The sequence below is a fragment of the Opisthorchis viverrini genome (assembly GCF_000715545.1).
Source record: "Opisthorchis viverrini unplaced genomic scaffold opera_v5_182, whole genome shotgun sequence".
Lineage (NCBI taxonomy): Eukaryota > Metazoa > Platyhelminthes > Trematoda > Opisthorchiida > Opisthorchiidae > Opisthorchis > Opisthorchis viverrini.
The window spans coordinates 564,209-580,277 of NW_008751838.1; the positions used below are offsets into that span (position 1 = coordinate 564,209).

At 47.3% G+C, this 16,069-nt stretch overlaps 2 protein-coding genes across 2 annotated transcripts in view; one reads left to right on the plus strand and one right to left on the minus strand.

Moving 5' to 3' along the window:
- The window catches only part of T265_14359 (hypothetical protein), a gene marked incomplete at both ends in the record, with an annotated part of 77,837 nt that overhangs the window by 51,493 nt on the left and 10,275 nt on the right, over window positions 1-16,069 (plus strand). Inside the window, 12 exons of the mRNA XM_009173299.1 lie at window positions 423-842; window positions 931-1,124; window positions 1,224-1,456; window positions 1,542-1,751; window positions 5,875-6,118; window positions 9,773-9,901; window positions 10,350-10,592; window positions 10,782-11,228; window positions 13,869-14,147; window positions 14,450-14,584; window positions 14,678-14,972; window positions 15,234-15,636. Of these exons, the coding sequence (XP_009171563.1) occupies window positions 423-842; window positions 931-1,124; window positions 1,224-1,456; window positions 1,542-1,751; window positions 5,875-6,118; window positions 9,773-9,901; window positions 10,350-10,592; window positions 10,782-11,228; window positions 13,869-14,147; window positions 14,450-14,584; window positions 14,678-14,972; window positions 15,234-15,636 (3,232 nt within the window). The remainder of the gene's footprint in view (window positions 1-422; window positions 843-930; window positions 1,125-1,223; window positions 1,457-1,541; window positions 1,752-5,874; window positions 6,119-9,772; window positions 9,902-10,349; window positions 10,593-10,781; window positions 11,229-13,868; window positions 14,148-14,449; window positions 14,585-14,677; window positions 14,973-15,233; window positions 15,637-16,069) is intronic.
- T265_07702 (hypothetical protein) lies at window positions 12,538-12,888 on the minus strand (the record flags this gene model as incomplete). The annotated part of the gene is made up of 1 exon (XM_009173290.1): window positions 12,538-12,888. One exon carries the CDS (start codon window positions 12,886-12,888, stop codon window positions 12,538-12,540), a length of 351 nt encoding a protein of 116 aa, XP_009171554.1.

Below are 16,069 nucleotides of genomic sequence, written 5' to 3' on the forward strand. Positions count from 1 at the left end.
ATCTCATTTCTGTCAGACGGTTTGCAATCGACGTGTCTCATCGAGTTGTACCTACCCTGTCACCGACTGATCCGCCGTCAACGTCCAAGCAATGGTTGGTCCACAAAACCTTGTTGTTTCTGAACAACTCCGCAGCGAAGAATTTCTTTCTTTCAATGGTAGAACATCGAAACAGCTTCCGAGAATTTGTGTTACTTGGCTTTCTCTCTGTCCCCCTGAAGTTGTTTTCAATATTCCAGGATAAAGCGTGTTTTCAATTTCCCGGAGCTCAAAATAGGTTGGCGGTTAAGGTTCGAACATACTGACCACCCGAGTTGTCCGTATTTTAGCGACAATCGCACCATTTTACGCTGAAACATTAGGTTCCTGTCTTCCGCTGATACATCATGGTTGACCCTGATTCATGCAGTGTAATCCACCAGACTACTTCCTACGTTTTGAAGCCCTTCCTCACTCTCCCACCCTGCAGCCTTATTGGTTAACTGACCCACGTGAACAGGATCGATCTCCTGGTAGGAAAAGGCGTGCTCCCACTTGGTACACGGATGAGTGGGAGGAGGTTGCCGCGGTGGAGGGCGAAGACGTCCTGGCAGAACCCGGTCAAAGTGACTCGGCGAACACTGCGGATCAATTAGCCTACCGCTCGGGGATTGTTGGAGCTGCGCGGAATACCTATCACGACCGCGACACCCATCTGCTGCGCTGGTTGCCTTTCATCAAGTCAGGAGATTCTAAACCGCTCAGTTTCGCAGGCAACCATCGGGAACCGATCAAAACTCATCCTCATCTGGCCTCCGACTTTACCGTTCAGTCCAATGGTTCGCTTGTATCAGAGAACTTTGGTAAGTTCTACTGTAACTGTTCCATTCAATGCGCCGAAAAATATCTCGAGTCCAATCTGAATTGTCCTGTTCATCTCATTTCTGTCAGACGGTTTGCAATCGACGTGTCTCATCGAGTTGTACCTACCCTGTCACCGACTGATCCGCCGTCAACGTCCAAGCAATGGTTGGTCCACAAAACCGCAGCTATTGAATGCTGCGAATTCGGTGCCAGATTTGTATATGGAAACCGGGGATTGTGTCAGACCGAACCGGGAGGCTATTGCGCAGCTACTCACTACGGTTGGTTGTACTGTTTCTTCTAAGCACCAGTCCATTTCTGTCGGTTTACCTAATCACACTGTCTACAATGTTCCACATTTCGTGATTCTCTCTGTTTAGCTAGTGGACCACATTGATCGTCTTCTGGAAGATTGGTATCCAGACTTGGGTGTTCGGTTTCGTCAATCTACCGAGGGGATCTATCTGGTAGATCGAATAATTCCTTGTTGTTCATGTTTGTGTGCTCGCGCATCGCCGTCCCGGAACAAGTTCCTCACAAAACCGAGAAACAAACCTGATCGGCCAGTCTCCGAAGGACGCCGCCTGCAAAAAAGGCTGCAGAATGGAAGCATGTGAGCCAACGTTCCATGGCATTCGTTGAGTATGGCCAACCTTCTTCCACATCACCTATATTCCCTTCTTTTTGTCTACATTCAGACCTGACCTTCGAGCCAATAGATCTTTCAACGAGGATGGGTTTTCTGTACACTTCCAACGTAGTCTTTCAACTGATCGAACCACCAATCCAATCCGATCAGCTTCTTCCAACCAGCTGGACAGAATGGACTCAGCAAATCTGGTTGTGGGCATCAGTTCAACGGATCATCACATTGCCGTTCAGGATCCCATTCCAAAGGAGATCCGTCGGTGAGTTTTTTTCGTAGGTCTTTTGCCTGCTCCTTGTGGGGGCTGTCTTTTCCTCACGTCTGACATCTCTGTATATTCGTGTTCTCACACGGTATTTCCTGAGTTCCGTTCATTTCGGTGTGTCATCTATAAATCGTGTACTAAGGGTATCAAGGGTGCTATCGTGTCAGTCACCGAAAAACAAGAGAGCGGTGGTGGTATGACCAAACTGTTTGAGACAATGGTGTAATCGTTTAGTTCTTACTAAATTAGTCTAAATATTCGGAGGTACGGGATATGTCATACTCAGCACAGTTCACTGCCCAGTCCTTTGGCCTTGGACTTGTTATTCCAACTTTTTGGCCAAAACTTTCCGTCTTGTATCCGTATCGGTTCAACCTGCCATTGATGATGGCTATTCTGTCCGATGTCTGTCGGTTCTCTCACCAACAGTCGGTCCACGTTTGACTGCGTCCCACAGCAAATTCAGTTCACCGTGAGACTAGATTCTGTCCAGCGCCAACCCCCCCCCCCCTAGCTTGTCTGCTTGAGAGATTAAGCGGTAGCGTCCTCCGTCCGTTTTGTCTTCTCCTTCTTGTTTTGGAACATTCTTCATTCCTTCGTGAACAGCTTACTAGTTTCACCTATGAGATGGCATTTTTCACACCTGCTAAGGAATCATACCCCGAACAGGGTTTAATCATGCATAGATGCGAACACTCCCCCCCCCTGTCTAGCTTGTCTGCTTGAGAGATTAAGCGGTAGCGTCCTCCGTCCGTTTTGTCTTCTCCTTCTTGTTTTGGAACATTCTTCATTCCTTCGTGAACAGCTTACTAGTTTCACCTATGAGATGGCATTTTTCACACCTGCTAAGGAATCATACCCCGAACAGGGTTTAATCATGCATAGATGCGAACACTCAGTAGAAAAACATGTTTTGTACACATTGGCGAACGCACTCTTGTCCGTCGAACTATCTGTCATACCTGATTGCCTGTGATCCGCAGACCCAACGATCAACGATCGCTGCCCAGTTGTAGGATGCGGTAGCCGGAAGTCGGTCCTTTTAGTGTTTGGCTAAAGCGGTCAGTCGAAATCTTTGTTCTTCCCTATTTGTTGTCCTAATTGATTCATCTGAAAGTTCAAAGCCTCCCCACATACATCGAAGCAGGCAGTTAACTCAATTTGTGGCTCTACAACTTCACGGTTTGCCCTCTTTGCAAGTTCTTGCATTTTACTTCACCCCGCTGTAATAAAATGAAGTTAGAGGGCAATAACCTGGGCTGGGACGGCAAACAATAGTTCAGAAATGCAACCCGTGTGGCGCCACTGACTTCCAGCGGGCCTTTTTCCAAGCATCACATTCAAATAAACAATGTATGCGTTCAGCTCGCTCCGATTAACTTCCGTATGCTCATCCATCTTCGGTGCATTTTTGGTGGTGGCGCTGTGAGTTCCACAGCTGGTGATCAAATGGCTGTTTTTTTTTCGCCAAGCTACGCAATTAAATGGTAAAAACCTCGAAACCAAATAAGAAGACATCAGTGCACGTCTGGATGGCCACTCTCTCCTTACCTGTGCGCGTTTATATGAGCATCCGAAGAGTATCAGTTATCTTGTAACGTGATTGGCTATTGGGGAACAGCGTACCAGTAAGCTCGTCGGTCCGTTTGATTTGATTGGTCTTCTCGATACATTCTATTTTTGGCAGTTTTTCAGCTAGCTCCCCCATTTTCATTGTGTTATGTCCCGATACTCTCCATCGTTTGGTTGTAATGGCTGGTGTTACGGCAGTGAAACATCGGTGTTGAACACTGATGTCATGCTGTCGATGATGATGTTGATGAATGGCTGGTGTCCTAGCGTCCGTCGCTCAACTAGATGCCCTCGAATCGGTCTGGAACTGTTGCATACATGCATACGGGTAAAGTGGTAATGCCCATTCAACCGCGGGCCAACGATGTCTCTTCGTTTAGTGACGAAAGTCAACAGCCATGTGATTAACAGACAACGGACGTACCTGACCTACCAATGTTTTGACACGTTGCAAATTTCATAATGTATTCCACAATCCATTGTTTTACTAATTCTCATGGGATCCAGCCCGTTTTCCTCTCTGCCTACCTAATCTTGTATTAAAACTGCAACAATCTAGGTTTTGGACAAGAGTTCATCGAAGGCGGTAAGTTTTGTCGGACGCAGTGTGCTTCGCTTGTATGCTCGTGCTCCGGGTTATGTTGTTCGCCACTATCCAATCAACCTCTCAGACTTTGCGCGTGTTACTGGCATCCGCAGTTTGTTCTTTTTGTTCGCTGTCCGTCTTGCAGTACAGCTGCGCCCGGTTTGTCTTGATAAGGACTTAAACGCACGCTGCAACGCGCGTGTAGCTGCACACAAAGGTCTTCATTACTGCACGGTTTTGCTTACGTAGTGTGATGAGATTCCTGCCGTACGGTTTCAATCATCCTGTCAGTCTGATTCGCAAGCGATTCTCTATCGATCTCATAGGTGGAGTCTTACCCGACACCAATTCCAGAGCTTTTAGTTCAAGCGAAGCTGAACGTTCAAATGTCTTGTTCTTTCCTTCAGGGGAAACAACTTTCCACCTTTCCGTTTCTATCTTCTTCGGTAGGACATTCTTTCTCAGCAGTGATGTGGCACCTGAACGCCAGCATTTAATGTTGACAGCTTCGGTTCTCCTTTCCACAGTTCGCTGAGGTGGGACATACTGTCATGCCGAAAAGACTATGAAATAGTGATAAGGGACTCTTTCCTCGTTCCCCTTCACTAGGTTCCTTGACAATCCACCGAAAATGTCACCATCTCGATCAGCTTTTTCTAGCTATACTCACCAACTTTTGGGTTTTTTGGCAATCATAAATTTCTTGTGTCAGAGTAGTAATGCTTTATGCGTGTACTTTTCTACCATGGCCTCTTCCATAGCTTCCGAAGATCATTTCGCTCTGTCGGACGCTAGACTGGCTACTGTCAGACCCTCCTTTATTGACGCTCACCAACCCCAGTTGGCTCTTTACTGGGTGATTTTATCTTCGAGCTATCCATCTCTCCTATCTCCCACCACACGCACACATATTCATCGGTGTTGGCACTGGTACTTCACTGCGGAGGGTGGAAGTGACCCAGAGGACGTCAAGTCATGACTTTGTGGCGAGGTTGAAAACCAGCGAATTTCCCCACCTCGGTCATTTCCTTCTCGCTGAATGGGGACTGTACACGTCGGTGGTTAAGGCCATTGGCCGATAGAGTCCAGTCGCGTGCATCCAGCCTGTCAACCTGGTTTCCCCCGCGTCATCGGTGAACATGGCTGTGTTGGCTACAGCCACTGTACCACCTGTACCCGGTTTACAGCTGTTAATGATTACCATGACTCCACACCCCGCCCATTAATTCATCAACGCGCTCTTTATTGTTTGTGACCGCACTGAACCCTGTTGCCTAAACTACTGCTCTGGTTGACCGCTTGTAGCGTTAACCGTGTTGTGCTACGCCCGATTTTGATCAGTAGTCTCTGTCGTGTCGTTCACTGGGCCGTAGGATTCATTGTCAGAACCGCTGGCTTAAAAGTAGACAACTGGAAACTACTCACAAGCTTGCTGAAATCTCCTCGACTCTCAGAAGACCGACACTTTATTACCAGTAGATATAAAGAGGATAGGCGAAACCGGTCATGGGTTGTTGAACACTTTCCAGCAACCTTGTGAGTAGTTTCCTTTATGAAAATATACTGCGATATCTCGAATATCGTGCCAACTGAATCAGGAGGCGGCCTGTGTGCAGCACATCCAGCTGGAGGACATCATAAACGAGAGGTTCAATTGAGTCTCCCGTGAAAACCAAATTGATTTGCAAATGAGTGTATTTCTAGACAACAACTGCTTTGCTATCTAGCACTGATGTTGAAACGCTTCGTCGTCATTGCATTGAGCAGACCAGTGGTTTCCATTTTGACTGTCGGCCGCCCATCTGACTCGAAAGTAGTATGCCTATCCGTGGAATTTCGTCCTTTGCTCTTCACTTGGTCTTCATTGCAATGCGCTTGATTCCAACACGCACGACATTTCAGCACGCACTCTTGTCTTCCCCAACGCTCTGTTCTTACCCCTGTGCTTTTTTTTACTTACAGAAAACGTTTCTTCCATCGCGCGCACTCTGCCGAGGCGGAACTTTTATCCACCAATGATGGTCAGCTGTCTGACGAGCGCCGACTATACGCGATCCGACTCAGTGAATACATTCATTGGCTCACAGTGCATCCCCGGTCGCAGTCGACCTGTGCCAACATGGATATACCTAACAGATTGCTTTCAGACGCGTCGCTACTCTACTGCCCAATCCATCCTTCTACACCGTTCCAGGCACCAGACTTGGTAGGTCGACTGAAGGGGACGAGATGGCCCAAGTGGTTAGGGCGCGAATTTACCGACCGGAACGTCCGTGGTTCGAACCCAACCTCTGCCTCTCGACTTCCCTTGTCTAGGCTTGGGCAACCTGGCAGTATCCTAGCCCTCGTGCTACCTTCGGGTGGCATGGCAGTCAGGCACCGAAAGGGTGCTACAGCTGAACGAGGTCGACCAAAATACCTTGTCAGCCAACTCTCCAATTTTCACACTAGTTGGTCCCAACCATGCACACTGTCGAAACTGGGAAGATTCTTTCAAACTTGTTTATAGTCCCGAGGGGAACGTAACAGTACGATCTGTGTGCAGATTAGGATCACTGCTTCATTCGAGTGTGTGCGCTCTCTAGCGGGCGTACTGTATTCCCTTTGCCTAGTCCAAATGGCCTCAAGAGTCCCACTTTAACGCATGGGCATTACTCGAATTCCGGTCACTCATCGTCATGAGAAAATTGCACATGAATTGTTTATCATGGGACTGCACAAGAAACTGATCGTTTACTTTGTTTGTTTGTTTGCTTACTCCACTGAATACCACCTTCTCACGCCAATCAAGTTTTACTTTCCATATTAGGCCTGAAATGCTCAAATAAAGGTCGACTACATCTGTTGTTCATGGTCAGCAATTGGTCAGCTACGAAAGACATCCTGACAACATATGACTTCGGGGAAGGTAGAACTCAGGCGAGCCTGCCGGATTTCGACTCAGTTTATATCGTCTCAGCTCGGCAGCAGATTTGGTCAAACTATGACTTGGCAGCGAAGTATGAAGGTCCTTACCAGCTGCTCTGGTCATTGCCGTCTCCCTTGATGGGAACCCCGAGACGGGACTGATCAGTGGTTAGACACATTGTCAAACATGCCCCAGTCGGGCCGTCAGTGGCACACAAGCTTACTGCCTTCAATGCATAGCTCCCTTCCCCATCTCCCCACTGGACAGTCCACTAACAGTGATATATTTACGCACCAGTTAATCAGTTCCCGCCTCCTGCTAAACGCTGCTTCTAAGTGTGTATTGGAAAGCTTGAGATGGCTCAGTGGTTAGAGCGCCAATTTACTGACTGGAAGATCCGTGGTTCGAACCCAACCTCCTCGTCTCGACTTCTTCTGTCTAGGCTTGGGTAACCTGACAGAGACTCAGCGTTCAAACCCAATGTGGCATGGCAGCTAGGCACCGAATGGGTTCTACAGTTAAACTATTGTTATCTATGGATGAAGTATACGGTTAAGCAGTTGGGCGGGTGAATGGAAGGATGAGTAAGCAAATCTACTTAGGGTTGTAGAGCAGAGTTTGGTGGTGTAATTCGTTTTGGATCTCGTTTCTCAAAAATCAAGCCTGACTTCAAGAAACCCTACAACCACTAAACTTAAAACGAAATATAACGCGTTGATGCTGCCTAATGAAATATAAACTGCGTGGCGTTTGAAGCGATCGGGTCTGTCAGCATCCTTGGTAGCGTCCGTCCAGTCGGCATTTCAAAATATCGTATCGCCTGATGGATACGCACCGAAAGAGCGATTCCCCATCAAGTAGTTCCCACTGTTGCCAAATTTGGGTAGATCGACACAGGCCATTGTTGGGTTGTCGACCCACAAATATCACTCTGATGCGACTACTCAGGGGCAGTCGGCATCGCGTGCAGCGTAGACTTCCGTCACGGTCGGCGGTATATCCTGTTGTGGTATAACAACACCTTAGTCAGGGTTAATTAGCCAACCGCTCACCTTATCGGAGCAACATTGACAAGGCTGTTGTTCACTTCGACATTAACGTTTGTCTCACGTCAGATCTTAGTAGAATTTAGCTCAACGGTATTACCTACAGGTGGTAGATCTCTCTGATAGGTGCTGGTGAATGGGAGTGGTTTTGATCTAATTGAATGTATCCTTGGAAGTCAGTGTTTGGTATTCGAAGGAACTCTAGGCGAGAAGCATTATTGTGTTCGTCTCGAAGCTCCTTTCAATGGTCGTGCGATGAGTCGGAAATCCTCTGCAAGAGGTCCAGTACACGTAACAGGAAAGCAATACACCCACCGTATCTGGATATGTGCGGCTGTGAATCATAGTGTAACGGTGATACTACTGATGGCGGGCATGCGAGTAGTATGTTCTCTCGTAAATCCGCTTTGCGTCTCTTGAAAAGTGAATTTGCGGAGTTGCTCTGTAGCATTTGCTTGCAATTAAGTAACAGTCAATGAGTATCCAGGAAAGTTCATGGAGACATGTTCAAGGAGAAGATGGGTATTCAGTTTTTTAAACAAGATGCATATGAGAGTTTTGCTCCCCTGTCCAATAGTCTCTAACTGTTCAGTTGGCATTTTCTAATAAATAACTCCGCAGCGAAGGCCTTCTTCTTTTCAGTAGTAGCGCGAACGCCACCCCCAATATGAGTGTGCGTTAATCCAAACTAATTGACGATACCGGTCTCCCAGTTAGCAAATCACATTAAGAATTAGCATACTCTTCCTGTGCAATGCACACACACGCAAATGACACGGTCTTCTCGTCTGGTGACGAAGCGTTTGCAAGTTAGCTGCCAAGCTTAGCGGATTGATCGACGCCTATATGATCAATAACCAACAGACGTATCCGGACTACCAATATTTCAACCAACTGCTTTACCTGCTTTACCAATGACCACAGCCAAACACCCCGAGAATCTTTGTGATGCATTGTCGATACATACTCAGGATATCTCAGTGATTAGGGTGGGAAATCACTGACCGGAAGATCCGGGGGGTTCTAACCCAACCCCCGAGCTTCCCAACTACTCCTATATTAGCTTGCCCTCGTGCTTCCTTCGGGCGGTATAACGGCAATGCGCCCTAAACGGTGTTAAAGCTGAACAATTGTTTATTTGTTATCATTATCGAAACAGTGTATCGGCTTATACAATCGCTGCCAATGGTATGCAATACTACACATCTCGCTGAAGCAGAAAACACTACCCTTTGTTGTGGGCGACACAATGGTGCGGATTGCAACATGAGGCGGGTTTTGTGTGGCACATCTAGTGGAGGAATATACTGAACGATAGATTTAATCGGGATTTAGTTGAGTCTTCCATCAAACCGACGTATTATTTTGCAAACGAATGTATTTCGCTAATGGCATACAGGTTGTTATTCAAGTCGAACATGAAGTTGACGGAATCTGGGGGAATGCGACTTCCTGATGAGCCAGCCCGAGGTGGAAATGCGAAATCGGTCGCGGGCCGTCGCAGTTTTCAGCGACCTTATGAGTAATATAATACGTCTATACATGTATCGCAATATCTCGAATATCGTACCGACTGAAGCATGAGGCGGCCTGGTGCAACACACTCAGTTGCTTAGGAACATCACGAAAGTGAGATTCAGCTGGGTTCCGGGCAAGTCTCCCGTCAAAACCAAGTTGTTATGCAAATGAATGTATTTCGCTGATTTCATGCAATCAGGATACAATTAGAACATAAGGTTGACGGAGATTCGAGGAATGAGCCCCAAAAAGGTCGAAACCGGTCGTGGGCCGTCGTAGAGTTTTCAGAAACCTTATGAGTAGTGTATTCCTCAGCAACTGTTGTCTACTCTGTCGTCCCAACTGACAGTCGTTTTTTCTCTCCGTTTCTTCCATACTGCTTCCTCAGCACTTTGAAGATGTAAGTCGAACGTTACTGGTCCCCGCTGATGCGGTACAATTGATGCGTTTTCTCGGCCGTGGCGCGTTTGGCTCAGTGTTTTCCGGTCAATATACCAGGGTAGCGGGATCTGCAAAGGTACGCCCCGGTCCGTCCCACCTGTTCGTATCATTTTGTTGAGTGAGCATTCTATACTAGGTGGAATTACCTGGTATTACTACCGTATGGTTTTGATCAACGTTTTGATTCTGTTGAACGATTTTCAGTTCTTCATTTCAAAATAGGGCATCACAGATGGTTAGCCACCAATTGCGCTTTGCGTGACCTCTACACTACCGGCCCATTGTTATCTCATCCCACCAGTCAACACACACTGCAGTTCTTGGTGCACACCACTCTGTTGGTCCAATCATCTGACTTTCCTCCCTTATCTGCTGGTCTCAAACGTAGTTACGAGTTCGCTCGATCAAGCGCGGCTTACAAACAAACTACCAACGGTTTCCTATTATCTTTCCTCATTTAACCTCTCCTTTTTCCGTGGCTACCGCAATTGGATCATTCTCCGCTACTCCCGATTGATTTACAGCCTCGCGGGACCGTGGATGTGGCCGTAAAATTAACTACTCCGGTACACCCAAGGCTTGAGGACACTCGTGACTATTTGGAACAGTCGTCCTGGAATTTGGACCATCGCCGCGAAATTGTCCAACTCAACGGGACAACCAACAACAACAACAACGCACAGCTCCGTGATGCTCTGGCACTTTATCGCCAGGAGCAACGGCGGTGGTCCGATAATTCCGTCGAAGCGTGTACAACGGCTTACTTGGTAGGTCGGAACAACTACTGTAGAAAGCAATTCGTATAGCATGCTGTCATTCTCAATGTGATTTCGTGAATAGTCAGAAAAACTATGATTCAAACCATCCTTGCCCAAACGAGGTCGGCACAGTTGCGCCGTTTTATATGTTACTTTAGCATGTCCTTGCATGTCATGTTCTATTCCATGCCATTCCAGGAAATTCGAGCTGAACTGAATATGCTCGAACGAATTCGTGGATCGGACAACTCGAAGGGCTTGCGAAAATTTCAACCGAAATCCCAAGTACTTCTTGGTTCCAGCGGTTCTCGATTTGCCACAGCCTATCAAATACGCAAACGATCGCTTGTTCAACTGCGTAGCAACGAGGAGCGGTCGCAGGAGGTGGATCAGCGGCATGAACCAGAACCCCAGCATCCTGCTTTACCGCCGTATCTGCTCCTTTGTCTTGGACTTCTGTCTCCAAACCCCCTTGGACTTTTGATGCCTCTGGCGCCGAACGGGACCTTGGCTGCCTATCTGAAACGTCTGGAGGATTACTCTACGTCGAACCAGATTGGTTCGTGTGACCCACAACGCCAGAAGAATGCCGTCCAATATATGCACCCAATGCACCCGCTCACCATGATGTCCATCATATATCAGGTATCGTTTACTGCCCCAATATCGACACTTTTGACGTTCCCATCGTGAACAGGCTCCACCAGTTTATGGTGGCAATGAGGCAATACAGGCTGTATCTCCCATGATTCTTGCTGTTATGTCACTCCACCTTGTTGGATAAATCACATGAGATCAATTGGACCTCGTTTTAGTATTTCCCCTGTTTCGCAAGGTCCGATCAGTGAGTTTCATCCGAGGAGATTTTGCCGCTTTCACCCACCCTCTTCCTGATGTCTGTTTGTGCTGAGACAGCCGTTGATGTCTTTTTAAGGACGCAATGAGGTTGCTTTCGTATAGGACATAGTGCCCCTTCTTTCAGCCGTACGGTTTCCCACACGTGATCGGGTAGAACTGACTCATTTACGGAATGATTGTGCGAACTGTGGGGTTTTCGTTTCCGAGGAATTTACTTGAACTATGTAAGTAGCCAGGAGGCTTTTGTAGTTTCAGTCTGGATTCTAACCGAATGAGGAAAATCTACGATTAATGGAACAGCTGTTTAATTCTCACGTATCTCGGTAGGTTTGTTGCAGGCATGTCTTAGTTGCGTATAATATCTCAGTTCGGCGGGAGACTCTTCACTCATACCGCGGATATAAACAGCATGCTGGAAATTGGGATGAGTGCCATCTCCCTCAAGCTCCTTGTTCTCTCCTGAATACAGTTTTTATCACAGGAAGAAAATCCAATTCTCCAAGAGATTGGTGCAGTAATTTTCTGAACAAGGATCATCCTTGAGGGATCTCTTCGATGGTGACATATAGGATTCAGTCCTGTTTGTCTAGCAGGCCGTTGAAACAATGCGTCGGTGCACGTCTGTTGTCTTGCTCTGACCTCGTTTTCCACAGTACCCACATTGAAATCTACATTCAGCCCTAACGTCATATGGTACAAGTACTGGCAACTGAAATCCGAGATCGTCCAAAAATAGTTGTCCTAACTGTTTTAAATCAGTTTACGTCATGAAATTGGCTAACTTCAAATTCACAGTATCGGTGGTGTTTTGCAACTAGGTCTTGGCCTGATTTAAGAAGCATTCCCTTGCAATCTGCCGTCAGATTTCTGGTCACGATGCAAGAGCTGACTGACCGCAGCCTATCCGCATCCAAGGACTCGTAAGAGAATCAGAATCGTTGGTACTTGGCTGGTTTAGTTTTTTGGGGGGTTATGCATTTCGCACTTCCAAACACTGTTGTTTTCACTCCAAACTCGTGCTGGACCATAGGCTTTTATTCAGAGTGAAAGCGGATGCAACCGAGTCGAGTGCTTTGTGATTTTGCCGCTGTGTTTGCTACGGACCACGTGGTTCTCCGTAAATGATACCAGCGCGAGCATGCTGTGATTGTCTAACCTGATGGACAACCTGATTCCCTTCTGTTTTGCGCTCGTTTCGCCGGCTCCGATTGAATTGTTGCCGTGCTCTTCTAAGGTGTGAGCATTGTGTTTTTGAAGACGCTGAGCTCTTTTGCATCAATTCCTTTGTTACCAGGCCCTTGTTTCCCGGCTGTTCTACAAGATATGCGTTTCCGTCGTAAACGCTTCTGCACACATAGTATCGTCCAACAAACCGAGCGACTGTTGCTTGAATTCCCTTGAATGCTTCTCGATTGTATTCCGTAGCGACATCAATGTGTTGTGTCATATACCATTCGTAGCCAAATGCAGCACAGTTTTCATCATTCAGTCTCAGCTGTCAAACCTCGACCTGGCCACCTCGCTGCCATTGGATTTCTGACATATTAGAGCTGTGCAATGACAGAGTTGACTCGACTTCTATATGCAGTTTGTCCTCTATTCCATACTCTCGAGATGGTTTAGTGGTTAGAACGTGAACTTATCGACCATAGGGTCCATGGCAGTTAGAACTTATCGACCATAGGGTCCATGGCTCGAACGCAACCTCTATATATTAGCCGTCCCTGCCTAGGCTTGGGCAGTCTGTCAGTAGCTCAGCCCCCGCGCTTCCTTCGGGTAGCATGGTAGCCACGACACCTTAAAAGTTTTATGGCCTCTTGAATGCACAAGTGGGCAGGCTAAGCGTATCTGAGACTCAATTAGGAGGTCGATGTGGATTGGACTCGGTACGTACGGACAATGGTGAACGATGGCTTCACCTGTGTGCTGATCACACGCTATTTCTATGCAGCACTAAATTTCGAAATAACCGAAGTCGTCGGGCCACTTGGTGTCCTCCAAATTGATCACATTTCCGTTGGTTAGAATGGATTCCGACTGTGCGCTCGTCTGAAGTCGCTTCTCCTTCCAGGACTGCGTAAAGTGCGGACAAATCGCCTAACAACCAGGAATTTACACCAACCATGATTGCTAAGTTTGATTGTTTTCCGTGATAAAAAACACCCGGATGTCCCTACGGCTCGAAGTTCAATGCAAAACCCTTGACCGAAGAGGCATTTTCGTAGGGACTGCAATGCATAGTAAAGTCCCATCCATACTCAGGCGCTTGATCAAAGCTAGGTCTTCGGCGGAATTCCTTTTTTAACAGGGGTCCTCTAACCTGACAACTATTAATTCGGTTTTCAGGTCGACTGCGAGACCGATTGTAACCGATATCGACTTCATTTCGGGCAGACTGATTCCCCCATGGCTCTTTTTTCACATTAGGTTTCCACAGCCCTGGCTCATCTCCATGGCTTGCATATCGTTCATCGTGACGTCAAGACAGACAATCTACTAGTGTGGACGCTTCCATCTCTACCAAGTCACAGTACAGGCCGAATTATGTTAGATAGCGACCCACGTTTGGTGCACATTGTCCTCATCGACTACGGTGCTAGCCAGCACACATCACCTTCGGATGGATATCGCGGTTACGTTGGAACTGCTGGCTATATGGCACCGGAAATTCTACGTTATCTGGGAGAAGAGACATATACGGAAAAAGTAAGTGATCACTTGTTTCCTCACCATATTCATCTGAGTCTATATCTTCGTTTTTGAGCTGTTTCGAGTTTAGATGGGATTATGTACACACGTTGCCAGTTCGATTCTTAACGGTACGTGCAACAAACGATGTGGATGAGCGGTTAGGCTTCAAACGTCGCTGATTTTCTGTTGTTTCCTTCACCTATCTTGACAACTAACATGGAAGCTACTCGCACTCCATCATCGTATTGACAAAACCCACGTGGTCCAAACCCTTTTTGTTACAACCACTCACAGACACTATCCGTCTTTTCTCGCAGGTTGATATCTACTCGCTATCTATACTAATCTGTGAACTGATCAAACTTGCACCTGCCTATCGACAATCTCCATCCACACGATTCGATATGGTCCAACGGGTCTTGTCAAACCAACGACCAGACATACCTGTCCATGTGAGTAACATTTCACTCGTGAATCACTTCTCCCACAGCCCCTTATATCACTGGGTTGTCATTGCCTTCCCGTTTTGTTTGCTCACGTGACAGTACACCTCTCGTTGTCCGGTGCATCTGCTCGAACTTATGTCCCTTTGTTGGTCTGGTGATCCGAACCAGCGCCCATCCGCGCATGCCATATCACAGCTCACAGCACCTTGGTGGTCACCCGAGTTGACTGACATCCCTTGGATTCGTAGTCCACCCAGATGTGATGTACGAAGGTCCGTAGAGATTACCGATCGATCGCAAAACTGCAGCTATCCCGTACCCATCAGCGTGCTTCCTCACGTTCGCGTGGCTCATCGCCTTGAATCCCTGGACGTGGTTACATGTGCGCTAATCGGTGAGTTTGTCTGATACATTCACAGTATGTCCGGACGACCGTTTCGCTTTTCGCCGCTTTATGAATCGGCTTTGCCTGCTTAGTCCCTTGAACCTTCATGAGCTCAAGGCAGTTCAGTTGGGATATCGGTCGCATCACACCATTTCGGACGGATTGTCAACTTGAAACTGGGTTTCAGCTCTCTAAACGTCTTATCCCAATCGATAAGCTAAGATCTACCATATCTTGTTACATCCTCATTTCGCTTCGGTCAACTTCCAGATCCTTTGCAAAATCTCTGGCTCGGTGGATACCGCTGTCGCGATGGCGATCATCAATCTTGTCCAAACAAGCCCGTGGAAAAGGCATCTGAAAAGATGGGCTTACTTCTGATGCTTCCGGCCAGCCTGTTTATCCAAAATCCACCATCTGCAACTGAGAAAGCTCGACTGGTGGACCGCTACTCAACGGGGACAATATTTGCTTGGCCAGTGGGTTGGTCAAAACTCGGTTTTAGGAATATCACCAAGCTGACTGCCAACAGCCTCGACGGACATCTTCCTGGCGCTACATGTAGTGGTTTTTGCTGGCCCGAGGCTCTTTGTACAACAGCTGGGTTCTCAGAGAAATCCACACCATTTCTAGTGAATTGTATCACATCTGGAGGAGATCTTATCGTCTACCGGTGAGCAGTTGTGTTGGTCTCATTGCTCTGTTCCCTATCGCACGTCTAGTCATTCTTTGTAGAATCCCCTCTATCACAACTGTCATTTTCTTTCCCGGTTTGGTTTTCAATCACGGTGAGATGGGTAGATGGTTACAGCGCGAATTTACTGACCGTGAGGTCCGTGGTTCGAACCCGACCTCTGCATCTCGACTTCTCCCCTCTAGGCCCTCGTGCTTCCTCCTGGTGGTATAGCCCCATCGTCCATCATTTCACCAAACTCGAATTTCACTGCTCGTGTTAGCCAATATATGGCTGACAAAACAAGAAAAGTTGAACCAGTCATTCAGGGTATCTCAGTGGTAAATGTGCTACCAGAAGGTCTGTGGTTCGAACCTTCCCTATCTCGGCTGCTCCTGCCAATACTTGGGAAACCTGGCAGCATCTCAGCCCT